This window comes from Aplidium turbinatum, chromosome 7 (genome assembly GCF_918807975.1).
Source record: "Aplidium turbinatum chromosome 7, kaAplTurb1.1, whole genome shotgun sequence".
In the NCBI taxonomy this organism is placed as follows: domain Eukaryota; kingdom Metazoa; phylum Chordata; class Ascidiacea; order Aplousobranchia; family Polyclinidae; genus Aplidium; species Aplidium turbinatum.
The window spans coordinates 11,719,572-11,746,536 of record NC_137478.1 but is presented as its reverse complement, the minus strand read 5'-3'; the positions used below and the strand labels follow the sequence as shown (position 1 = coordinate 11,746,536).

At 38.0% G+C, this 26,965-nt stretch overlaps 2 protein-coding genes across 2 annotated transcripts in view; one reads left to right on the top strand and one right to left on the bottom strand.

The window, feature by feature from the left end:
* LOC145773751 (prolow-density lipoprotein receptor-related protein 1-like) overlaps positions 1-26,965 on the bottom strand; it is a 163,258-nt gene that overhangs the window by 42,048 nt on the left and 94,245 nt on the right. Inside the window, exons 47-50 of the mRNA XM_082584884.1 lie at positions 24,848-24,946; positions 24,186-24,283; positions 23,438-23,585; positions 19,887-20,076 (exon numbers count right to left, since the gene is read on the bottom strand). Coding sequence (XP_082441010.1) covers positions 19,887-20,076; positions 23,438-23,585; positions 24,186-24,283; positions 24,848-24,946 — 535 coding nt within the window. The remainder of the gene's footprint in view (positions 1-19,886; positions 20,077-23,437; positions 23,586-24,185; positions 24,284-24,847; positions 24,947-26,965) is intronic.
* LOC145774399 (uncharacterized) lies at positions 8,487-19,819 on the top strand. Its single transcript, XM_082585646.1, has 11 exons — positions 8,487-8,694; positions 9,004-9,093; positions 10,303-10,793; positions 11,194-11,439; positions 12,131-12,262; positions 13,117-13,241; positions 13,655-13,864; positions 16,580-17,086; positions 17,342-17,556; positions 17,951-18,134; positions 19,176-19,819. The coding sequence occupies exons 1-11, from the start codon at positions 8,614-8,616 to the stop codon at positions 19,262-19,264; spliced, it is 2,370 nt and encodes a 789-aa protein (XP_082441772.1). The 5' UTR covers positions 8,487-8,613; the 3' UTR covers positions 19,265-19,819.

The following is a 26,965-nucleotide window of genomic DNA, read 5'->3' as shown; positions in this document are numbered from 1 at the left end:
TAGCTGCGATCCCTAAGCCTCACAAGCCACTAGAGGACCCAAGGAATTATCGTCCGATATCCCTACTCTGTGTTCCTTTCAAAAAGTCTGGCTGATCAATGCCCGCGTCAACTCAATCATCAACCCGCTCCTTCCAAAAGAGCAAGCTGGATTTCGGCATAATCATATGGTTCATATGATTATGGAACTTGTCAGGAATCGAAGCTTCACCGTCACCACCGGCAACTCACGGAGAAGCAGACTGAGACGTCTGAAAAACGGCGTCCCACAGGGATCGGTCCTGGCTTCAATTCTTTTCAACATCCATACCCAAGACCTGCCAACCACAGTCTCCGCAAAATACGCTTATGCGGACGACCTGGCAATTCTCTACTTCACAAAGTCGTGGGAAATATAGAAGACACCTTGTGCCAGGACATGCAAACCCTTTTAGCTCATCTCCAAAACTGGCGACTGAAACTCAGCAACACCAAAACTGTGGCAGCAGCTTTCCACCTGCACAATCGGGAAGCTTATCGTGAGCTACATGTTCAGAACAACGGAAAATCCCTGTCCTTCTGTCACGAACCAAAATATCTTGGGGTGACACCAGACAGATCGCTCACGTACTGCCACCATTTGGTGTCACTGCGTAAGAAACTGACATTCCCGCGCTGCGCTACTTAAGCGCCTGGCAGGCTCCAGCTGGGGGGCGAGGGCTGACACTTTGCGTATAGCAGCCTTAGCCCTTGTCTACTCTTCAGCAGATCATGCACCTGTCTGGTGCACAGTGCTCATTGCCATAAACAGCGCCCTGCGCACAGTGACCGGATGCCTGCGTCCCACACCATTGGACAATCTTCCCATTGTCGCTGGCATCCAACCTGCTGAGCTTCGTCGTAAAGAAGCCACTCTGTAATCTGTATCTCTGTCGAAGGGCACTGGAGCCTAACCACCTTCTCCACCACAAGATCTCTGCTCTCCCAAACGAGCACCCCCGTCGACTGAAATCAAGACACCCATTCGTGCCAGCCGCTCAACTTCTCATCAACGAAGCTGATGAACAAGACATCTCTGCGGCTACTTGGGCGGACCATAAATGGAACTCTTAAAGGAAGTCGAGTACTACCAGAATCCATTCGTTCATTTCCGACGCCGACACACGCCCAATTGGCCTGACACTACAAAGACAGGCATGGGTGCGCCTCAACCGTCTTCGTACGGGCGTCGGGATTTTCCGCTTAACCATGCACAAATGGGGAATGGCCTCTTCCCCCTGCTGTGAATGTGGTGCCGAGGAACAGACCGCAGACCACACCATCAATGACTGTATCATCTTCAATAGTACGTGGTCTTTAATAACACTGAGCAGTTGAGATCTTTCCCTTTCCGCCATATACAGTACAACTATGCTTAGGTTTTAATTAGCAGACACTGTGTAGTGTCTACAGTATGCCTGTAATATAACAGTATAATCTTGGTGCGCAATGACCCTTAGTATTCCTAGCGTTTGTTCTTTGCAGTTGCACGTGGAATTTCAGCGTCACGAACACACTTGCTCGTTCGTATGCATTATGACACAACAATGCAGAGACAAATACCCATTGACTTATTGTGGAACAGTACTGCAATGCTGGGTTTCCGACAAGTGTCATTATTACCATGCCAACTCAATTTACTAAGTTGTGGAAGAGTATACTGTTATTACAGATGTTCAGCTGTTATTGCTTTTGTAATTTTCTTCACGTATTGCAAACCAAGTAAATGCACATGGTCCACTATACTATTGGTTAATTTTGATAACAAATACAAACCAAGTAGACTTGGGCCGCTGTTGGATTTGTAATTTTTTTCAGTGATGAACCAAGTTTACTTGGGTCATATTTTTTTCTAACGATAGAACTTCCCAATTTTCCCAAAAAAATTTCGCATCTTTTGTTGTTCCTATGGAAGCAAAAACTCATTTTCGGTCCAAGTTGACTTGGGCCACTCTACCTTTAGGTCACTCAAATGTACTTTAAAGGAAAATAATGCGAAAATACGGAAACCAAATAGTTTAAAATAATTTAATTATAGGGGTTGTTGCTTTGTAAGCGAGTTTACATTAACGGGCTTACAAGGAAAGTTTGTTAAAAAAAACGCTATTATATCATTTAATGAAATATAAAAAAGGAAGATTAAACCACCGATGTTTTTATTGAGCTGCATGCCGGTCTCAATCTCTATTGTTGCGGTTCTTAGAATTGTCTAAATGATTAGCGTAACAATAATACAATCTTTACATCTGTAGTTTTATTGTTGTGAGCGGATTGGCAGCTTCTTTCGTATGACAGAAAATAATATTACCGAATTCAGAGCAGGAGTTATGTCAAGCTACGTAGGGTCGTTTGGCCCAGCATTGTTATTGCATTGTTTTTGAAGACAAGGCACTCATGGATAAATTGATCAGCAGTTTGTTATCCCGGATACATCCGGAGGCAGCCAAACCGTAGGGGAAACGACTGGCCTATTTAAGTAGCAGGTAGTAGTCTGTTGAACTAACGCGCGATATACGCCCGTTTAGTACAATGCGACCGTATAATGATCAAGTACAAGATTGAACTTGGCCGTGTCACAGCTTCCTTTCTGTGAAGCTCACCACGTTGGATGCCTATAAAGATTGTTAAATAGGCTGTTATACTGTATTATGGCGCAAGCACCCACTCACAATAGGGCATGCATCGCAAATCGGGCGAAGCCCAGCGAATGCGGTACTTGTCAAAGTGGGGCGTGGTGTGAAGTTCATTTAAGGTGTTCACTGTTCATGAACAAGAGTAGGCTAATTTTTCTGCGTGCAATTGCTACCTATCGCATACGACAAAAACTACAGATACACTTATCCGACCATGTGACTGCGAGTCTAACGACCAGCATGGGAGCTACACCGATTTGACAAGCAAAACACAAACACTTCTTGTACCGTACTAGAAGTGATCATTTCTGCGGTCATTGCCCAGTAAAGCGTCTCCTGTCAATTAATAATGCTTTTGCAGAATGCATTGAGTTACGCCCTAGGCGGATTAATCTTCCTTTTATATACTTAAGAACTACTTAAAATCAAGGACAATACATACTAAGTTTCACATTAATTGGCTTAGCATATTTTGCTTTTTATTAGTATTTTTTTCTCTTAATGCTTTTTGACGTATTTGATTTAATAGGATCCGTACACACTTTATGTTGTGTGTTATGAATTCTGCTCTGCCAAAAAAAAATCTGAGAACTACTCATCCAATTGAACAAACAAATCAGAAAAGGTGCCTTGTAAATCCTATACTGTACGCAGGGCAAGGTCAGGCCCCAGGGATGCCCTACCTAGACACTCAACAAAACCGTCTTGTTGGTAATGTGCCATTGCTTGAATTGACGAACATCACAAACTTCATTTCAAATAATAACGAAACCCCCCTTTGTGTGAAGTGCCCAATCGCCTTGGTGCTCTCTGAGCGCTCTTATATTTCTTAATGGTTAACCCAGCCCTGACTGTAAAACAGACAGAAGTGACCAATGCTGCGAGATTACTCGAGTGGATATTTTTACAACACGCAACATGTCGCCGTATTTCGTACACATCAGTCCCTGCAATTGTTAACAAGCTTTAAACTTTAAATTGCTTATTGTTATAAACAACAAAGAAAGAATAGGCGATAGCGTCCGCCCTGAAAACAACAATGAAAAATCATACTGGCCTTACTTTCATTTCAATCTTCCTTAAACTTGCACCTAACTACATCATAACAACATATAAAAATGTATATTTAACACTAATTTTCTTTTGTCACAGTGGTGTTTTCATTTCAACAGCACAATGACGTTTGACGACGGCATGTTATTGTCAAAGTCTTCATTATTTTAAATGAAAGTTTAAAGTTATAAGAGAAAAGAAATAACACAAAATAACCCAACCTTAGCATATTGACCGGACTAAACAAAACAGCCTTTTTCATAGCTTTTGAATAAAAAGTACAAAAGATGAAAAGATTATTTCATTTCGTTTAAGGTCTAGCTAGGCATTCTTTCTTTAGCGACAATTTTTCAATAAAATTAAAGGTTTAAACAATGCAGCAAAATTCTTTTTTATTGAAACAACTACTCGTTTTAACTTCATAAATCTATGTACAGTACAGCAAACGTAACATCCAAAATATCTGACGCAAAAGCCTTTTTGTCTCACGATATGGCGATGAAACCAGGCTCAGGGGTCGAATGAAAGGTGTCCTCTTTCACAAACTATGTGTATTTCAAAACTCCATTTGTCACCCAATATCTTAGCAACAGAAAAGCGAACTTGCTGTAAGGGCATAGGCAGGCAATACAAGTCTTAATTGAATGTGAATGCAACATAAGACGAAGTAGATGCAGCGTTAAATTTATACGGTATATGATAATAAATAAGCAGATCTGATACCACTAGTACAATGCTACACAGACATAACGGAGTCAAGGTTTTATGCTGCCCAAGGTGGCACTGAAGGTATCAAGCCTTACGAGGCTTGCTTCCGTGATGATCAATCATTTGCTGATTAATTATGCAAAACTGTCAATATGTTCTGAACTGAGCAAATAGTTTAGAAATGCAAGGAAAGCAATCAAATCAGTGCGAAGTTTAAAATAAATTGATTCTTTTTCATTAATCTAATATTTGACAAGGGTGAAAACAAATGAAATCAACACAAAATTTTACATTTTAAAACCTCGACGACACCGATTTTGATGAAAATCACATCATTAGTAAAAATGTATGAAAGTCATTTTCCCAAAATTTTGTCTTCATACGTCGAGTACTTTTCGAGATACAGTGATTTGAAATGTTAGTCATTTTCACCACTTGATGGCGCCATTATTCACATTTTTACCCATATCTCGGCCAATTTTCATTGTGGAGACATGGTTGTAGCTCATTCGAAAGGTAATTTTAAGCTCTATCAATCTACCTAAAATAATGAAGCTTTATTTAATAATGAAAGAGGAATGTTGTGTTCTTGGTTGTAAACTTCCGACGAGCATAGCAAAAATATGTATTTTCAAAATCAAAAAAAAAAGTTTTCTTAAATTTTGATACTTCTTCTAAAGCCATGTAAAATACCGTGTTGTGTTTTGACCATTCTGTGTGCTTTATAATAATTTTATTTTCCTTACTCAGAATTTTTTTTTTTCTGTTTATCCTTACTAAATTTTTTATACGTATCTGCAGGATAGCTTACATGGGAATTAGTATTTAGTAACAAGCTAAATGCTGAGATAACTTGATTATAAATAAGTACAGCTTCGATAAAGAGGAGGTCTTCATACAGTGTGTCTGTAATATAATTAAGCAAGAAGAGACCGGGAGTTTTACAGAAGCAGAAGATTTAAATTATTTCTATATTTTTGCAATGTTGCATCTTTTGAAAATACAAATTCAGCTTAAGGAATGAAGTTGGCTACTGTAGCAGTTTGTATTGCGTGTGTCAGGAAATCTTTAGATAATATTATACAACATAGCTTTTTGTAGGTTCTAAAGATGAAATCCAATAGCCAAGATATGATAATAATTCATGATTAAGCAATGACATTGTTGGCCGTAACCTTCAGAGGTTAACTGTAAGCAAATATAAATAATTTGAGTGGACATAACTCGCTACTAGACTACTAACAAAACATACAAACAGTAAAAGCTGGTCACTTTATTTGAACAAGTCAAAAATATACATACATTTACATCAGTGTTCCCTCCAAGGTTTTAATAATATTAATTTATGTTACAGGGGAAATCCACTCAAAGCTAACTGTAGTTTATAAACTACCAAAAAATCCACACTTTACAAACATGCCAATGAAAATTATGCAACTTCTTTGTTTGGAAGCAATCATCAAATCAATTTTGGTGATTAGGAGGTGTGCCTACGTCATTGGGTGGGCATGGATCTATACTTTGCATGCAAAATTACAACATTGTCGTGAAAACGAAAGTTCGGGCACAAATTCCACGCAGCAGCTATTTCATAGCAATGCATTAACTTTCATTTTAAACCACGAAAATCGAGTACCAGTATGCCAAAAGTATGAACACTGAATCTTTGTTATCGTGATTGTACTGTTAATTTGCATGCAAAGTAGAAAGTTCCGGTACTGTATAGGGCTATGCCCACCAAATGACGTAGACACACCTCCTACTCACCAGAATTGATTTGCTGATTGATTTCAAATGAAAGTTCCAAGTTGCACAAAACCTTAAAATTTTTAGATGTAGTCCAAAAAATTGCTTAGTATACATATTTTACATAAATAACTGACTTTGGTGGGAATACTGCATTACACGTTAGTTCACTGTTCAAGTTGCTATTGAAGTTTTAAAGCTAGCATCTGTTCGGTATGCAACAACTCGTTGCCGGTGAGGGAATACGTCCTTCCAGAGCTTGAAGTAGTTTGAGGATCCACTGATGGAAGTAGAGAAGTGCATGGCACTATCAAAACATCATCTTTTCTTGGAAATGAAAATGATGATACAGGGCCATGTGGATGCAGATATTTTAGTTCAAGCTCGTCATTGCTCATGAACTTCTTCAAAACATATGCTAGCCACCAATTCTTCTCATTCACACATGAACTGTGTTTGTTGTTGATTGTTACGGTGGAAAAATTGGATGACGATGAATATTCTTTGACTATCAGCTTCTCAATAGATTTTGTCAGTGGTTCAAAGAAATGTAATTTTTGTGTACCTGGAATTGGGTTTGCATAGGAAAACCTTTCTTCAAGGTCCGATGCATGTCGTTTAATTTCTTCATCCTCAACATACAAACATTTCACTTTTGTTAAGCTTTTTTTCTGCCCAAACAAAAAGTTGCCTTGGTGTTTGAATGTGGTCATCAGACACTCTTTGTAGGCTGGCTTTGGCAGCCAAGCGTTTTATGGTACCTCCTACTCCATCACAGCGGCCTTTTCTATGTGATGGTAAAATAGATTGCCTTTTTTATAGGAAACTTGAAAGATTGCAAATATTTGAATAGATGACGTTGAAAGATGTGAACAGTAACAACAGTTAAAGTATTGTGTTGAAGAGTATCGGAAATTATGGTCAAACAAATGTGTTTTAGAGAAGTAGATGGATCTACAGCAGTAGGGAAATTGTGGTAAATTACAATGGGTGAATGGTAGCCTGCATATTTGTCCAATGATAACTTTGAGCAGCATCTTGCAAAAAAAAATAAGTAATTTTCGGCAAAAAACACCCAAAATTATAACAGAGCCATCAATTTGTTGTTTCATTCGATTCAAACTTGCAGATTGTTGTTTAGCTATAAAATCATGTCTTTGAAGGATCAATAGTTTTTCCAACAGGCTCTCTACAAATTTGTCTAGGGGCTTTATTAAGGTTTCCAAATGTGTGCGGTCAACAGTTAAGTTGTTTTTATTTATTTATTTCAACAGCCACCCATGCTTTGTATGTGATTAAATCAACGAGCAGGTTTTCTTCAAATATTTCCATGATCATACGTTTTAGGTCATTGATATGACTACATTTATTGCAGAGTCCAAGAAAACATTTTGGTTGAGCACTGAGCAGGGTTGCAAGCTAAGCGGGCAAGTAGGTGTTTGTAGCTAACTGTTGTAAATAAATGATTCAAATTAACTTTTGAAGCATTGTTTGCATAATGGAAAGAACACAACCGTATTTAATGTGCTGCCCAACATCATGGCTTTCGATTTTATGCTGGCTTAACCAGCGCAAACTATGCAATAGGTACCGTAATATGTTTTTACATCTGGCTGATAGTTCTGTAGTAGAAAGCAAACATTATTTCAGTAGATCAAGATTCTAGAAGGCACACTGCATTGTATATGTATATGAAATCCACATACCATACATGCACCTTGCCCAGTATCCTTTCAAGATAGCTACAGTACAGACAAGATAGGCTATACATTATACAATGCATCCTAATAGGCTACAATGTTATGCAGATCAAACTATGGTGAATTGTTAGAGCAAGGAAAATGAATTGCACACAGAATGGTCAAAACACAACACAATATTTTGCATGGTTGTAGAAGAAGTATCCAAAATAAAGAAATAAAATAACTTTTTGATTTTGCAAATATATATTTTTTCTATGCTCGTCGGAACAACCAAGAACACAACATTCCTCTTTCATTATTAAGCAAAGTTTCATTATTTTTAGATAGATTGATAGAGCTTAAAATTACCTTTCGAATGAGCTATCAACATTGGGTCTACAATGAAAATTGGCCGAGATATGGGTAAAAATGTGAAAAATGGCGCCATCAAGTGGTGAAAATGACTAAAATTTCAAATCACTGTTTCTCGAAAAGTACTCGACGTAGAAAGACGAAATTTTGGGAAAATGATTTTTTGTTACAGGGCTTCAAATCATGTAATTTTCATTAAAATCTGAGAGATTCGGGTTTCAGTGCTGTGTTGATTTCATTTGTTTTTACCCATAAGGTTCTATTAGTAAAACGTAAAACAGAGGTTGTTGTAATTATACCGAACGCGTTTTGAATCATTAGTATTCTGCTAGATGAAACGACACAGCCTAATAACATATTAAAAAACTATTGCCTTGAGGAAAAAGAGGTGAAAGTGGAGAAATGTCGAATGAAGTTGAGGATGAAGAGCATGCTCAAATGATAATCAGAGCCATCACTGAAAACAATGTCAAGAAATTGGAGGTAAGTCATTACATAAGAGAATTGCCAGATCAAATTGTCGAAACACTTAATACTTAGACTCGAGCTAAAGTTTGTTGGTCGTTTAAAGAAGAAATGCTCTCAGTTCCACCGCTACAGTAAATGACTCAATCGTCAATCAATCATAACAGACACCTTCCTGGCTATGAAGATTTTAACCAAATTCTTTTAATTATGCATGCTTAAGGAAATTGAATGTGGTATGACATCGAAGTCAACAGTGGCATCAAATGCGTCTTGAGCCAGCTTTTAGAAATCAAACAATAAACTTAGTTTCATTTCTTGTCACAGAAATCATTAGGAAAGACCAAGAAACATGGAAAAGGATTTGTGCTTTCGAGTCACTTGTCAAAAAACAAACAAAGACATTCTCCACCTTTGGTAAGAACTAAGCAGAAAACCTATGGTGCAGTACTTCTACCCTAGCCCTTGAGCTACAACTTGATGTAGTTAACTAGTTATTGTAACACAAAGTATAGTAAAAAAAAAGCTTGCCTGATCCGTGATCCCTAATGAATTTACCCATACAAAAACAAGGAAAAGATGATATAATAAACCAAGAAACAAATAATGAGGGGAAAGAACGATAAACTTGTCTGTGCAAAGTATTGAAAGTAGTATCAAAATAATAGGCTTTCAGCGGTAAAAATGAGCGAGCTGCTCGATCACATCAATCTTGCTGGATGTGATGCCCTCAGCGTTCAGCTGTAAGATGGTGGGACGACGGTACTTGTCGACAGTGGGACTGCCGCGCTCTGAAAAGAGCGGTTCTCGTGGGGTCTTGTGCTGAGCGCTCCGGGTCGAGGTTCGGTTTTGACAGTCTTCGTTTCGCATTTTTATAATGCTACTTACTGGGGGGACCGCGTGAAGGTGACTGTTCTTCCCCCCCAATCTCCGACACCAGCCACCATCCAACCGGAATGCATTTGATCAGGAAGGCCTGGGTGCGGCTCAACCGCCTTCGTACTGGCGTCGGACTATTTCGCTTCAACATGCACAAATGGGGGATGGCTCCATCCGCGATCTGTGAGTGTGGCATGGAGGAACAAACCGCAGACCACACCATCTGTAACTGCGCCATCTACCATGCGCCAAATGGTGTGCGTGGACTGCGTGAACTGGATGACGAATCAATTCAATGGCTGCTCGACACCTGCCCAAACATTTAAACCGCGTCGCCGCCACTGCCCAAGGGTGGTAAAAGGCAGAGCCCCTCGACCCTTGAAGTGGCGAAGAACAAGGTTCAAACGAAGAAGAAGAAGAAGCGATAAAAATAATTATTAAAAAATCTCTAACTCTTTTCCGTTCCAAACCTGGTAGGGCAGTACATCTAAACATAATTTTAACTGCTTTGACTGGAATTCTTTATACAAACTTTTGTAGGCCTATAGTCATTATAGAAAATGATTTTCTCAATGTTTTTTTTTTAGTTTTGCTTTTCAAGCTTCTGTAAGAGGTGGATGCTAGCGATGTGTACCATGACAAATTTTTTCGACTGCAGTGCTCTCTCTGCTTAGTTTTTCTTTGTTGCTCTTCAAAAAAATTAAACAAAAAAAAAATCGCATAAGAAAACTGTGTCCTATTTTCTAGGGACATCAGCGTTCGAAGCAGCCAGAAATTCCCATAGTGATTGGATCACCATTGATCTCTCCAACACAATCGCGTAAAATTACACCCTTCCTCGATAAATCAAACTCCCCTCCTTCTCGCACTCGATCAGCTGGAAATAAAAAACGCAAAGAAAAACCGAACGATTCCCCAAGACCTCACTCTGCTTACCTGACTGACTTTCACCGGCCTTGGTCAAACCGACAAAAACCAGCCATGGTCGACATGGCAATCCACAGTGACGGGCCGGACGAGGTGATGGAGGAAATACCATCGGCTACCCCTGAGCAAAAAGAGGGCGGGGAGAAAATTCTTGAGCGGAAAGAAATTCATGAACATGTGCCTGTTGTTATTCCTCAAAACTCAAACAACACGGAAGAGAAAGCCTTTGAAGACGAGGGCGTTACTAGGGAACCACCTGAAGGAGAAGAATTTTCTCAAGAAAAAGTAAAGAAAAAAGAAAAGCGAATAAGGTAAAAAGCATTGACGGTGGTTAATGATGCAACACCAGATGTAGCTTATAAAATGTGGAATAAACAGGGTTTTACTTCAGAAAAATATATAACAGACGTTTCAGGTTAAGAGACATAAATGCAAATAAAAATATTACAAAACTTCAAAAATATTTACATCTCGATCGGTTATTATGTTCACATAATTCTGCCTGTGTTGATTACATAACACAATAGTTTTACCATCATAACACCCCTGCCTTCATCCGCTGTGCCATCATTCTTTCTAGCAGCAGACTTTATAATCGTCAAAAATTACCAATTCAACTTGCACAATACAAACTGTCAAATTCTGTTCAGAAACCAGAAGTTTGTAAGTTCCGTATAGCTATACAGCTCACGTCACAAAATGTACTTGCAGCAACAAAAAATTTGAAAAGCTTGGAATAGCAAAAAGACCACAGCAATTTCGATATGAAGCTACAATGCCTAAACTGTGCATGAAAAATCCAGATAATCCCGAACCTCTTCATTCTAACATTTGGATAACTCTGGTGCCGAAGAATGGGGCTGAATTGAAGACGCCATTCTACGCACAGGTTGATATACCAGATGGAGCATTGCGAGATGACGTTATCATGAAGTTTGAAACACAATATTACAAAAAGTAAGTTCGAACCAGCCGATTACTTAAGTGAGGACCTAGTTTAGTGGAATTGCAAGGTTGAGTTATTGAATAAATGTATTTGCTAGCACAACGTTCAATATATCTATTAAAAAAAACTTCCATTTTAATGATCTACTTTTAATGTGGGCTTTGCAAAATGACATTGCAAAACGAATACTCGACGGCCGACGCATTTGGAAAGCATTATTTTCAGTTGGTGGAAAAGTCCATTCACTCTCCAGTCTTATTGTACTCTTCGAATAGCTTACAAACTTTATGAAAATTGTAGCTTAAGGTTTGCACTATTTCGATAACAATGCAGTATACAGAGACCAAATTCCAGAAACTAAACTCATGCTTAGTAAACATTTCGTAAACTATATTGTTTTCATATTTAGTGCTGCAGGCAGAATAAAATTTTCTGGTACCGTGAAACTTCCTACTTAATTCCTCATCAGAGCTAAATCAACAAGCATACTAAGCATTTGATCCAGCATTTTAACCACTTTTTCTCCTAAATGAGACAAAAATTCAAGCTGGTAGCTCTGCAGATAAGAAAAATGTACTCGTAATTGAAAAGTTGGAACACTTCAATTCAGTGTTAACAAACGTTTCTAGCTTAAGTAGTTCTCACACAGTTCCTTCTATTGTCTGAGGTTTAACACAAAATTTCATGTTACTGCGATTTCAGCACAGGATTAAACTTATCTTCGAACGAAAAGCTCTGCACGCAAATACTTGACATGAACATGACACCGCTAGCTTACTGTCTCCACAAAGAGGTAGTGATCAGGATGCGAATATTGGAGGAATGTGTCAACGAGTAAGTCGTGGTATGGTACATCATGTAGTTTTTGATTTTAATGTTTACAGGGTTGTAAACTTTCAATTCATAAGTCAATGATTGATCCGCAACCTTCTTTCTTGACACTTACAAGTTTGAAAACTCAGCACCATACTCGACCAAAAACACAAGGAACACAAAAACAATTGAATTAATGTAGATTAATATCAATCGGAATTCTTCAGATAAGCTCAATGAAATCTGCTTGACGTAGCTGGCAGTATAAATACGAACATACTTCTTCAAAATCAAACAATACGACTGGCTTCGACATATTCTTTGGAATTTAATGCTGAAATGTCAACACACAACTTTCTCCAGTCAATTGGAAAAACGTTCTCGCGGCCAAAACAGCAAAAGTATGAAATTACAATTCAATAAAATTCCATCACACAAGCTTTAGATGTTTTTTGGTGGGGTTATTGACAACAGTAATTCCAATTATGATTTCCCTGAGCTGACGTATATCTAACCTCGCTTTAGAACATTTCAGTTGCGTATCGCTGAAAAAACGGAGAGCAAAAAGTCTGATAACCACTGTTTTATGCGTACTTGTATGCGCACAAAATCAACGTTCAAAGTTAACTGAGCAATAGCCTGGTATGCAACATACTACGGCTGAAAAGACTTGAATTAAAAACAATGTATTGGAAAAGACGCTTTATACAAGCATGTAAACAGTATGAATATTGCAAATAAGATTTTTTAAGATCTCATGTTAAAAAAATAAAAGATAACCTGGAATAGGGGTTCGTCAGATCACATAGCAAGAGCAGACGAACAAGCGATAACACTTCAAATTTAACTATAAATTAATGCTTGCAATTTTGCAGTTATGAAGCTGTAACAGTCGTCACATCGCGCCACTTCAATTGGGGAAGGATACCCACAGTCATCGAAACAAAAGAAGTGCATGGTGAAAAGCATTACTATGCGGTGAGCCGCACACAATATTTAGGTAAACAGAACGAAAAGCGTTACGATTAAGAAACAAGCCTTTTTTGTAAATAAAGTAAACGACTTAGAAGTTATAGAGAATTTTCTGAGTAGCATGTATGTCGACACAATCGTGTAACAAAATACTTTACTGTAATACTATTCACAGTAGAGTCTAGACTCTAGAGTGTCACATTTCAAGATTAAAGGACATGTAATCGCATTATAACTACTTTTAACAAAAATTAAAGCACAGCATCTGGCATGTTAAGTGGCTACAAGTTAAATACAAAGATCTTCATAGGTGGCAATGCGATCATTCAACTTCGAGGTTCCGATGCCTCTCACTTTACCATGCCGATTATTGCCCATAGCCCTATTCAACAGTTTTAATTTCTTTTATTAACCGATCTTTATGGGCGCAATCTTTTTTAGGAAAATTTGCAGTAATTACATCACAGAAGCAGGACAGATTTGTCATGACGTCAGCAGGAGGGACGTTTACGTCAACAACATCACCTGACGTCACAGTTAAACTAGAAGAGGGTCTGATAAAAGACATAACCCACATGATGGAATTGTCAGTAAAAAAGACACGGCAAGAAGCAGTCGATTCAACCAGCAAGGACATCGGTTGTGTTTCAGGTATAGGTTTGTCATAACTTTTACCAATATCATCATCATCACTCATTTTCCGGCAAGAGGCTGGACACCATCACGAATTGTTAGGGTTGTCCAGTCTTTCTACAGTGACCTCTCCATTTCTTTTGGTCATTTGCATCCGCAAGAAATAGAAAATGTCACACTTAAATTGAACATACTTAAAATATTTCAGCTAATTCTTTGTTGCTAAACATTCTCGTTGCAAGGTTGCTGATATGAAGTTGCACTTGTAGTTGAAGGGATAGCTTTAGTATATTCTATTTACTGAGGTTTGATTAAAAAATCTGTTTTAAAAGCGTGGTGCTCTACAATCATGCTGAAAATTATACCTTCATTGTTTTATCTTAGCCTACTGTTTGTTTGCAAAACCAAGTGTTTATCGATATAGGATCTGCCCCGATAGCTCAGTCGGTTAGCGAGTGACTTCGTGAACGAAGAAGCTTCAAGACCAAGCGGCGCTGTTCGACTCTCGGGGTGTGCGTTTTAGCAACGCATTCTAAGGACTGCTGTCCATTCATCATCATCATCATTAAGATCCTACCTCTCGTCGAGAGTTGGTGGCAATGAAGCGCCAAGTTTCTGTTATGAGATTTTTCCTTTGCAGTTATGTAGCTAAGTCCTAACCAGTCTTTAATATCATTAGTCTAAATTCTTGGTGGTCGGCCCCTATTTCGTTTACCATTCATTTTTCCTTGTCTTTGAATAGAATTATTGCAAATCATATGGCCAAAATTATACCTTTCTTGTTTTAATAATAATAATTGTTTTTTTATTATCGCCCATTGCGATAACATACAGTGCACTGCGATCACAGATGCGATACAACAGACGACAGGAAGCAGCGAAGTGACATATAGTCTTCGAGTCAGCTGCTCCCCTTATTTTGGCTTGCCATTAAGTGTCTTTGCCGAGACACAGCCACGTGCTCTGGAGCGGTGTCGAACCCACGCCCTTTCGAACGTCGCGCAGACGTTCTCACCACTCGGCTACGCAGCCGTTTGTAGAATTTCCATGTTGGTTTGCATTCGAAATAGGAGGCTACATTTTTGTTTGTGATCTTCTCTTTCCATAAAATTTTAAGCATCCCTCTATAAACCCACATTTCAAATGCCTCAAGTCGTTTTACCATTTGTGACGACAATGTCCATGTTTCTGCATTGTAAAGTAAGGTAGTCCAGAATTCAGATATAGCATTTCATAATTCGTTTTCGAGTGTTGATGTTAATTTTGCTTGTTGTTAATGTATTTTTCATTTTGACAAAGTTGTTTCTTGCTATTTCTATTCGTCTCAATATTTCTGTATGGCATCTGCCATTTTCAGTTATTGTGTGTGATAGGTAAAGCTTTGGACTTGTTCGACCAGCATTCTGTCAGTAGCAATATTTAAACTTGGTGCATTTTCTTTTGTTACCATCATCGTTTTCGTCTTTTTTGTGTTAATTTTCATTGTATACTTTTTTCCAATGTTGTTTACTTTTTCTAAAATATTTTGGAGAGCTTCTGCTGATTCATCCAACAAAACAGTATCGTCTGCATACCGCAGGTTGGATACGTTCTTACCTCCCATGCTGATACCCTCCATGCCATCAACCTGTCTAACGATCATTTCAGCATACAGGTTGAAGAGACATGGAGACAGTATACATCCCTGACGAACTCCACGTTTTATACCAATAGCACCAGATAAGCCACCTTCAGTCTGAGTATAAACTTTATTGCCTCCAATATAACTTAGCAATAACTCGCAGATCTTTTCCATACTAATATCAGTCAAAGACTGCATCAATTTTTCCTGATTAACACGGTCAAAGGCCTTATCATAGTCTATGAAAATGTATAGACATCTTTATTTCTTTGGTTGTGGCGTTCACATATACCGGTAGTAAGTTTTAAAGCAAAGTTTTTAGCTCTCCATTCAGCGAAATATAATGAATGGAATAATTCCCCGGCAACGACACATCAACAATCGGAAAACTTCATTCTGCCAACCTCGGTAACCGGCCGCTAGTCAAAAGCCTGTACAAGTATGCGAAACTACCAGGAATAGCCTGTCAAGGCTTTGTCAGTCCGAGGATAAAGCTTTAAAACCAACCAACTATACATTACGAGGACGGATAAGTCAACTAGTGTTCTTCTGATAAGTCAATTTGTCGATGTTATAGCGCATGCTGATGAGGCTTCCAAGGGATGACCACACATCACTGTTGGATTTGTGATTAAGCACAGATTTTCTCTTTCCTGATCATGCGAAAACATGCGACACCTTTCCAGATACAAAACTAAAACAATGAAACTGAATTGAGTGGCAAAGCAGGCAGAAGTTTTCTTTTTTACTTCAATAACTTGGTATATTTTCAAACATAAACCGCAGTAATTATATCACCCTTGAGCGCGAGCTTGAATAGTTGTTTTTTTAACATTCTTGAAGATAACAAAAACCAAGTTGATAGCTTGTTGTAATTTTCCACTAGTGACGTTTATTTTTCATATTTTTCGGTATATGTACTGGTGTAAATAAGATTTATCACCACAAATTTGTCTATTATAAGACAATTTCCTTTAAAAAAAAAAGATCATTGGACAAGCTATCGAAATAGGGACAAATCACCATAATTTGGGGTGATGATATTGGAGACTGGACAGAATTTGACTAAAAATCTGATGATTATGATGACTTGCTTTGAATATATTTTGCAGGAATAACTGGCCAACTAGTTGCATCGAGTCATCTAGTGGAAGTGAGCAAAGAAATAATGGGCAAAAGTGGTGTGTTACACGATGGAGAGTCGTTACCATCTCATGTTGATATTACGCTTTCTTTAACTGGCCGTGCGGAGGATTCCAGCATGAAAGGGAATTCTTGGGACGGCACAAGGATTAGAATCATGACAAAAACTCAAGTCGCCATTGGACAAACCGATAGCAACCTGCCTATATACCAGCCAGGAACTTGGGAGGATATTACCGCGATGCAAACTTCGAGGCCCGATCCCGAACAGCTGCAAAACGATGGAAGCCTGAAGTTAACCGCACCGGTCCCGAGTCAAATCGTGGTTTTAGCGTTTGATGAGAACAAGACCAGAAACCAGTCACTTGTGGTGGAGACAGACCTGAACGAAGTGTGCAACACCCTGCTACAACACAACAGTGTTTATGATGTTGCTTTGATGGTCCATCAAAGAGAAGCTCAGCCCGAAGTCATAAGTACATAACTATTAACTACATCAACCGTTATGTATGTTACTAAAAATTTATAGGCGTTCGGGCAACAAATCTTCGTATAATGTGAAAATGAGTAACAATAATGATATGAATATGAATGAGCGACTCACTGCAAGACAAAGGTAGCGGTTTTAAAACAACCTATGTTCTGTTGAACAAAAACAAACCGGACTTAAAAGATAAGTAAAACCTCAAAACAACTGACAATCGATTGTAATACAGACTTGCTCTTGTCAGGTATTCACGCAGTGCCATTGGCGGCTGCAGTATCGATAGCTTGGACAATGGCAGAGGAACAGGAGTGGAAACCGGTTGACAATACGTTATACCAGAAAGTGAGAATGGAAGAGAGAGGATACTTGAGCATGCGCTTCAAAGGTCATCTCAAGCTGACTATCAACCAAATTGATCCAATCATTCAATTCCATAGCAGGCGGTGGCAAGGTTACCAGGTTCGTCAAGAAACGTTAAAAATAATTGCAATACTGTTTCGATAGAATTGTAGCAAAAGTAAACATACTGGGACATAAAAGGAACGTTAAAAATAATTGCAATACTGTTTCGATGGAATTGTAGCAAAAGTAAACATACTGGGACATAAAAGGCACATTTAGTTGCCAAGGTTTCTGATATCGATAATCAAGATATTGTTAACATCAAATTTCAGCATTTTACATGCAAATTCAATAGTTTTATTTATTTTTTTTTTATTTCTTTTGAGAAATTTTTGTATCATTTAATAATAGTGAATAATTAATTTAAAGAAAATTTAAGCAAAATGTCAAAGGAAGACCTGGAAGGCGTTCGCTGTTTGGATTGATAACTGCTTGTCATTGTTGTTGGCAGTACCAGGTAGAGTGCTTGGAACAGTCCTACTCAAATAAAACCAAAGCAGCCGTTAGTGGCGTCATAGAGTTCGTACAGAACTTTGCAGAAGAAGAAAAGATTGTTCACACATCAACTGTCACTGTGCCGCACAGCAGAGCAAAACCCTACAAGCCGTTGGTAGCAGAACGACCGACACCAAAAGGTGAACTGGTGCTTTACCATTCAGATACAGAAAAATATTATGTCGTTTACACGTTGCGAAAGCAAACGCTTAAGAGGTTTATAGTTATTTATACAAAAAAAAATGATTATACTTGTCATGATGATTGACTTGGTTTCAACAAATGTAACGTGGCTTGAAACCTTATCAACAGGCATAACTAAAATTATTATAACAAAAGTGATCATCTTTAGTTAATCAATGGAATGTAGGGTGGCTCAAGAAAGCAACTTAGATCGCAAACCACTTTACATTGCTATCAATGTAATTGAGTTGCAACATTCAGCATCAAAAACGTATTTTGCAAAAGTTATAAAGCCAGTTGTTATTAATACATATTGTTCTATAGATCATATATTTCGCTAAACTAAGCTATCCCGTAGCATTGGACAGTGGACACCTCGTCTGAGAGATGATTCGAAGTGAAGGCATTCCCATCTTTGTTCTTGCATAGGGTAATACTATAGCGGGTAATACTAATACTATATTCACGGTCCTTGCCAACGTGTGAACCTCTAATAATCACCAGAGGCCGATGTAATTTTAATTGTAAAATCTAGGATAACTGTGCTTTATATCTCTCTGAAATAATAATTTTAAGAATCCAAATTACCAAAGTGTGATTACTGAGTCTTAAACCAATCGTTGCAAAACTCTCCTACTTGTGTTTTAAAAAATGACAAAGTTTTTCCTTTTACAAGTGTTGCGAGATGCTTTTTCTGATTTCCAGGACAAATTCTAAAACCTAGTCCACTATTTGCAATATTTGCATGGTAACAATAGCCCAAAAGTAGCTTAAAAGCACATAACATTTACAATACATACAAAATTTATTATCAAATATTAGTCAAACTATCAATTTATGCTAGCGATTTTGACTGTTATCAAGCGTAGCAGATCGGCCTCCAGTCAAACTTGAAACATGTATGGCATGTTGGCATTGCCTGTGTATATACTAGGTATATAGGGCACCATGGCTACTATTAATTATTAAGAAGTTTTAAATAGACGTTAACGTTTCAGTGACTATCTACCGAGAATACAAACTAGCGTGGATGAAAAATCTCACTGTTGCAGAGAAGAAAAAGTATCAAGAAATCAACACCCCTTAAGCGCTATTCCAAGAAACCCAAATCGAAATTTCGTTAGCTGGTTCAAGAATTCATTTCATTTGAGTCGACAAAACAGCGACAAAACAGCAATGAAGCTTGCAACTTAGAACTTGAAAGAATTTCAAGGTCTATTACTACGGAAACATGTGTTCTTCATGTCATTTTGCTTTTACTTTCCGTCGTAATAAAATAAATCCATTGCCAACAATTGATAAAAACACCATAGGGTAAGAAAACAAAATTTAGAGCAAAGTAGCTCTTTTGAATTTATGCAAACTGCAACCACTGTCCTGAAACCAGCAAGTATTGTAAACAAAAGCAGCTAAATTCGGTAACTGATTTATTGTGCTGTTACTAAAGCTAGCGACACTGCAAGCACAAAATATATAATCGTCGTATTTGTAGCTTGCAATGGCAGCAATATGTTTAATCGTACAATGTCCATAATTCCAATAAGCACTTCAAAGGTAGGTACTCCAACACCGTTAATAAGTTAGAAGCACCATGACAAAAAATGGCATAAAGAAACACAAGTCAATAGGCTGCAGTGAAGACACATCAAAGACACATATAAAGTTACTGCGTAAATGCATACAAATACATGTTTTTAATGATCGCTCACCTTTCGCAAACGTAAAGCACCAAAGCGCGTAATTTATCGTCAAAAGCGTCGCGGTTGATAACAATCTCTGGTTTCCCATATTGGTTAGAGCTGCCAAGAAAGAAGCGCATGATGGTTTGTCTGTCGTAGTCCGTCCAGTACAGGGCGTCATCAGTCGAGTGGTAGGCAAGACCACCAACACTGCGAACATCTACAGTAAAAAGCTCTCAATGTACCCAGACCACAGTAATCATTCTTGATAACGATGTCATAAGGTGAAATCAACCTTACATTTTTACCATTAAAAATATACTGTACAGCACCAATGTATGTCCAACGAGTATGTAAATTGTTTTTTCTTTAGTTATAAATTTAAAATGTCTCCTTACATAAGCTGGCAAGCAATTCCAAGTGGCATACCGGTATTTGTTTGACTAAAACAAGATTTATTATTCCATTGAAACAGAAATGTCTTGGTGGTGTTCCATTAAATGGAAAAGATTGCAGATGTGGTATGTCTGTTGCATAATTGTCTCTAGTTTTCGATAAAAAGACTGTTTCAATTACTCAAGTGCATATTAACTGGCAATCAAAAAGTTCTTTTGCTTCAGCACAACGTTCCTCCTTTGCGAAACACCTGTTCCACCTACTACTATTTCTCGGTTTTCCGCCTTTTCGCGTTTTCAATGTAGATATTACATTGCCTATTAATTTGAAATAACGAATACCGATTACCGAGTCTTCAGCAAAATACCCCAAACACCTTGCGTTTCTTTATTAGCCTTGGAGTGCATTCCATTCGTCATATTCATTTAGATCAATGCCTTTCAACAAAGGTTCTGCGGAACATGAAGTTGGGTTCCGTGAGTTTAAGGTGCTCCACCGCGAAGATTCCTCGTTTTTAAAGGAATTGATTTCTTGCTTTAGTATGTTGATGCGCCATTCTGGATTTTTAGATCACCAAGTACGTACGCCTCACGTTCCAACGCTTGGAGGAACGAATCAAACAACATGTCCGGAAAATAATTATTGAAGGAAACAATACAAGTAATCAACCAAATCGTGCTTGCAAAACTGAAAATGAAAAAAAACATATCTAGTAACTCTGCAATTAGATAACACCTGATGAATAACAAACAACGTGCTTTAAACTTTAGACTAGAAATAGTTTCAATTCTTGCTAAAGGCCGTTCCTCGTTCCACCTCGCAGCACTAGAAGCAATCTTTATAAAGACTCTCGATCCAATCTTATGACACCAAAAAGAATTCGTTTATGCCTTAAAATTTCTTCGTTACTTTTGTATTAGTCTAATTAGCCAAATTTATATTTCGTTTTTCTTCTACTATAAATTTCACCACTTTTAGGCTTACTTTATTCTGACAATAGCTCCTGAAAGAGAATCGGACCAAAACCTGCAGCTTCGAACTACCATGAGCAACATTCTACTGTACTCGCAATTTCGTTCACTGTTATGCTATTAACAAGACTGTTATTGTTTAAATGTTAATTTTTGTTAGTGGGGGTTCCGTCACAAACGAGAAAGTAGATTAAAGATACCGCGATGACAAAAAGGTTGAAGTGCTCTTATTTAGATGAGCCGAATACGTCAAACATCAGGTCCAGGAGCTGTAAAAAGAGCGTAACACAATTTCAAAGTATAAACCTTTGCTTTTGCATATAACTCTTGCTGCGTTGTCAGACCTTGTATTACACAAGAAAAATAACACATTTTAACTTAACTCACATCTCTTTAATTTCAGAATCCTTTTTCACTTGTTACAGGTCATTAGCTGTGACTTTCCAGTGTTGCCCCTCTAAGAAACTAATCCTGGTCGAATCATTTGTGTAGATAAACAGTTAAACACCGTAAACATGATTTGCCAGAAACCTTTCTGATATCTGAATTTTTTGTCAAGGGAAAGAAGATAGTTCCATTCTAAAATCGTTGCTTGGATTCTCGAACATAATCTCATCAATTGTCACTGTTCTTAATAAAATATACGTCTTGCATTTATGAGTACAAGCAACAGAGTGTTTTATTGTTTTTTAGCTGCACGTATACTGTACACTACTGTGCAGGGTCATCAATATATAATTAACGTTACAAGAGATCTAATTCAAAAACTGGCAAAGGAGGCGAACGTGGGCTATGAAACCATGTTCACAGTTCTCAAGAAGGATTTGAAGATGAGCCCATTCAAACACATGGACATTGAACAAACAGTTGCTAAATGCCAATACCATTGAGAAACGTCTCTCCGGAGCCAGAATTCTGCTCACGCATTGGAGGAGGAACACTGTCAAACCTTGTGTTCAGCCATGAGAAGAAATTTGATGTCCAGCATTATTTTAATAGTCAGAATGATCGTGTTTGGCCAAGAAAACCACCGAAATGGAGGGTTCGTTATTGCCTTGGGAAAAAAAAACACTTCAAAAAAACGTAATTGGTCATTCCAACAAGATTCTGCCCCTTCACATGGAGCTAAGAGAACGCAAAATTGGCTGTCAGCCAATGTGCCGTTCTTCATTTCCAAGGAAGAATGGCCTCCTTCATCCCCAGACCTGAACCCCTTAGACTTTGGGATTTGGTCTTAACTGGATTTGAAGATGAACCCATTCAAACACATGAACATTGAACAAACAGTTGCTAAACGCCAATACCATTGAGAAACGTCTCTCCAGAGCCAGAATTCTGCTCACGCATTGGAGGAGGCACGCTGTCAAACCTTATGTCCAGCGATGAGAAGAAATTTGATGTCCAGTATCATTTTAATAGTCAGAATGATCGTGTTTGGTCAAAACATGGTGACGTAGAACCCCGGGTAGTCACTTGGAGACAAGGGGCGGCATCAGTGATGGCGTGGGCCGCAGTCAACGAATCAGGAAGGGGTCCATTGATTTTTGTGGACCAAGGAGTAAAATTAAACCAAGAAAACTACCGAAATGGAAGGTTCGTTATCGCCTTGGGCATAGAAACACTTCAAAAAAACGTAATTGGTCATTCCAACAAGATTCTGCCCCTTCACATGGAGCTAAGAGTACTCAAAACTGGCTTTCAGCCAATGTGTCGTTCTTCATTTCCAAGGAAGAATGGCCTCCTTCATCCCCAGACCTGAACCCCTAGACTTTGGGATTTGGTCTTACCTGGAGAACAACGTTTCGACTAAACACCACCAAAGTTTGGAAGCGCTAAAGGCTCTGAAAAAAGAATGGACCTAAATACCTATTCGTGACTTTTACATGTCTTTTTCGAAGCGTCTCCGACTTGTTATCGATGCAAATGGCGGACAAATTAAGTAAAACTTGTTTTTCCAAAATATTTATTTATTTGACAACAATATTATATGTTTATTACTTAAAATTGTCTACCATTCGTTAAATACGGTTGTTTGAAGTTGTAACATTATTGATGACCCTGTATATTCTAGTGCTTTGTTTGTAATTTCATGTCAACTCGTATCTCTACGTCTTACGTTAATAATATCAGTCGGGTATTTTAAACCAAATTGGGCAATGAGTGACCAACATGTATAAAGCAAAAGTATAAAGCACATCATGAAGCAAAAGATACCTTTGACAACTGGCTTCGGCAATGGAGCATTTTTACCATTGTATGTGCTGAAGACATATATGTTGCGTTCAATTAAATCGTAAAAGAAGATCTGGCCTCCTGCGTAGTCCATTGCCATGGCAACCACATCTTTCATGACAGAAGTGTTCTGAAGAAGATATTGCTTTGTTACTGTTCAGATTTGTGTGTTTTATTTTTTCTTGTAATTTTAAGTGAAACATTCTCCTGACACACAAACTGAATCACAAATATTAAGACAACCGAGGAATAGCGCAGACGATGGAATTTTTGCCCGTTGCGAACACAACTGAATGCTTACGCTTTTACAGAATCACTAAAACTTTGTGAGGAAAATTTTACAAAGATTAAATGCACTTTATAAAATGCATTCTGCTGTGTATGTCACAAAACATGAATTCAAAGCACTAACTCGTTTCTACCAAATTCGAAATATGAAACACCTGGACTTGAATCAAAAATACGTTTGACTTAATGCAGTAGACATACTAACAGAAATGGCGAGGGTGACAAAAACGAAATTCTAATGTTAAAAATAAAACGAAAAGGGAAAGGTCTTGGTTGATTTCAATTTTATTATTTGTAAACTGTCAGTTTGATGAATACGGATTTGCAATTGAAATCAGTTCAGCTTAGAATTGACACAAGATCGAAATAAACCAATTAAGACCGTAACTAACAAGTAAACTAAGGAATTTCTGTAGGTTGAATGCAATCAGCTTCAACATACCTCTATCAAAGGGAGAGGTTCGTTCACGTCATCAGGGTGAGACACGTCAATGCTCCGCAACAGTGTGCGTTCGGAAAAGACGATGAAGCGGTCGTGCGCTACTCAGTACAGTGGCAATGTAGCAAAGAAAGTAACAGTCAAGATTAAATATTCATCAGCTTTCTGTGCAGTCATAGTTAGATAAAAAAAAAAAAAAACATGATTGATTAACACCTGCACGCCACACCCAGCAACTGCAAGAGATCAAGTACATCGACAATTCGACATACATAACTCTAATTGGATCCATATAGAATTGTATTAACTAAGTAGTAATTACGCCTAAGTAATTACTTTGGAAATAATAACAAGGTACGTTTGCTGAATAAGACAATAATCAGTCAACAATGCTCTGCATTCAGCAAACAAACTGTTCTTTTTAATTTTACATTGATTCACTACAGAGGTCTGCAGACTTTAGTGCAATCTAAAAATACTGGGATTTGTTAGAGAAGTAGTAACATAAGAGCCTTTAGTAAAGCTACAAGATATAAGCACAAGCACGCTAATTCACGCTAAGCCTACAAACAACTCTTGTTTTTTCTCAAAAATATTTCGCATAAAATTTGCTGAATAATTGAGTTATGGATCTAACAGGCCAACAATGATACAGCAGTGCTTACCGAGGCATGACCGGTTGTCAGCCAGATTCAGTTTACCATGCGAGCAAGCACAACGACGCTGGTTCGTTCCCAAGTAGAAGCACAGCTGGTCGCAGCCACCTTCATAAGAAACAACAAAAGAGTTGATGCATGGAAGTTGGAAAATTTATAACATATTAAGCCAGTTAGGCTAACTCAGAGAAACAGTGAGGAAAATCAACACTCATTTTTATGTGAATTAAATGACGCTTGACACTGACATTTCGTGCAAAAAAAGGAATCTTTTAAATTACAAAATGTGTCAGTGAAACATTTTTTTAATTAAAATCTGAACTTCTTCGTATCTAGCATAGAGTTTAACGAAAGGTTTCTTTGATTTTTTAGCAAAATAAAACTTACGAAAGTTCAGACACAATATGCGCAAAATACCCGAGTTTTGCGGGTGTAGCAGGAATATTGGAGCCGTAACGCAAAGCTGCGAAGTGTCGAATTTGTTGAGGGAACATTTGCTTTGCGTTACGGTGGTCTACTATAAATTGTCGACAATACCTGTGTAAATAGAAGTCCGCCCGATAGCTCAGTTGTTTAGCGCATGGCTTCTGGAACGAAGAAGCTTCAAGATCAAGCTGCGCTGGTTCGACTCTCGGAGTGTGCGCTTGCTTGAGCAACGCACGTTAAGGACTGCTCTCCATTCAGCGGCATCTAATGGATGGAATATTACCCCGGCAACAAGACTTCAACAATCGGACACTTCACTCTGTCAGTCTCGGTGACCGGGCCTGCGTCAATGATTCAAAGCCTCTACAAGCATGCGAAACTGCCAGGATTAAGCTCTGCAAGAAGCTTTCCCAGTCCGAGGATAAAGATTCAATCAAGTCAAGTTCAATCAAGTCATCAATGCTTATTCACGTGGATATGACATTTCACACTGCTATCACCAATATTCACATTGCAGTAAATATTTACATCCTAAATAATTTTACTGGCGTACAATCCGTACATGGATTAAAATACAGCTAATTTTAAGTAATAATAATATTTATTTGCATCAGACAAAGCTGTCCATATCCAAAACAACGAAGTACTACACAAACTGCAAATGCACAAATAACGAACAACAACAACGAAATAACAATGTAAAACAACGAAATAATACACAAACTGCAAATGCACAAAATCTCGCTAAATAGGCTATCTACTGTTACAAGTTTACAGACAATGGTACGGTAGTGTTACAAGTTAGAAGAACTGAAAGTATATCAGAACGATAAAAACAATCAGATGACATGACAGCCATCAAAACTAGATAACAGCATACATAGAATTATTATAATGAATACAGTAATTTGATATACGATGACAATCAGACCTCATCAGGGAGGCAACTATAGAGTTAGACGATACTTCGCATCTTCCAACAAAAAAAAAAACATATTTACAAAGTAATGCATCAAATGTTATGATGTTGCACAAGACTTGATGTTCACGTACGCTATAGTGTTTAGGCAAATTGTGAATAATTCTAAATGCATTATTGAAGGCAACACGCAGGCGATTAATGTCACGTTGATGATAATTTTCCCACAGATGACATGCATACATTGGAGTACAATATGAACGGAATAGAACATTTTTAATATCACTGGAGCACTTGTAAAATTTTGATTTTAATTTGTTTGCAGAACAGTAGATTGATCGCACTTGTCGATTTATATCCTTGTCGTCACACATTGCCGTGTCAACAAAAACACCCAAATATTTGACACTGTCTACGAATTTGATCTCATTTCCATTAAGCCGTACAATTGGATTAAAATTTAACTTTAAGTGATTGGTTTGGAAGTACATAGCAAAAAACTTTTTGCAGTTAAAAATGACATCGTTAGAAAGCGCATAATCTTCACACACATTCAAGATATTCTGCAGACCATGAACACTTGGAGAGATACAACAAATATCACCAGCAAACATGAGATGATTGACAAGTGTATTACCTATGTAACAGCCTGTCTTGGTTTTGCTTAACACAGTCGATAGATCATCCATATACACGGCAAATAAGTAAGGACTGAGGACACCACCCTGTTTGACACCATTGCTGACAGAAAAAGACTGTGAGTAATGACAACCCCAGCGTAT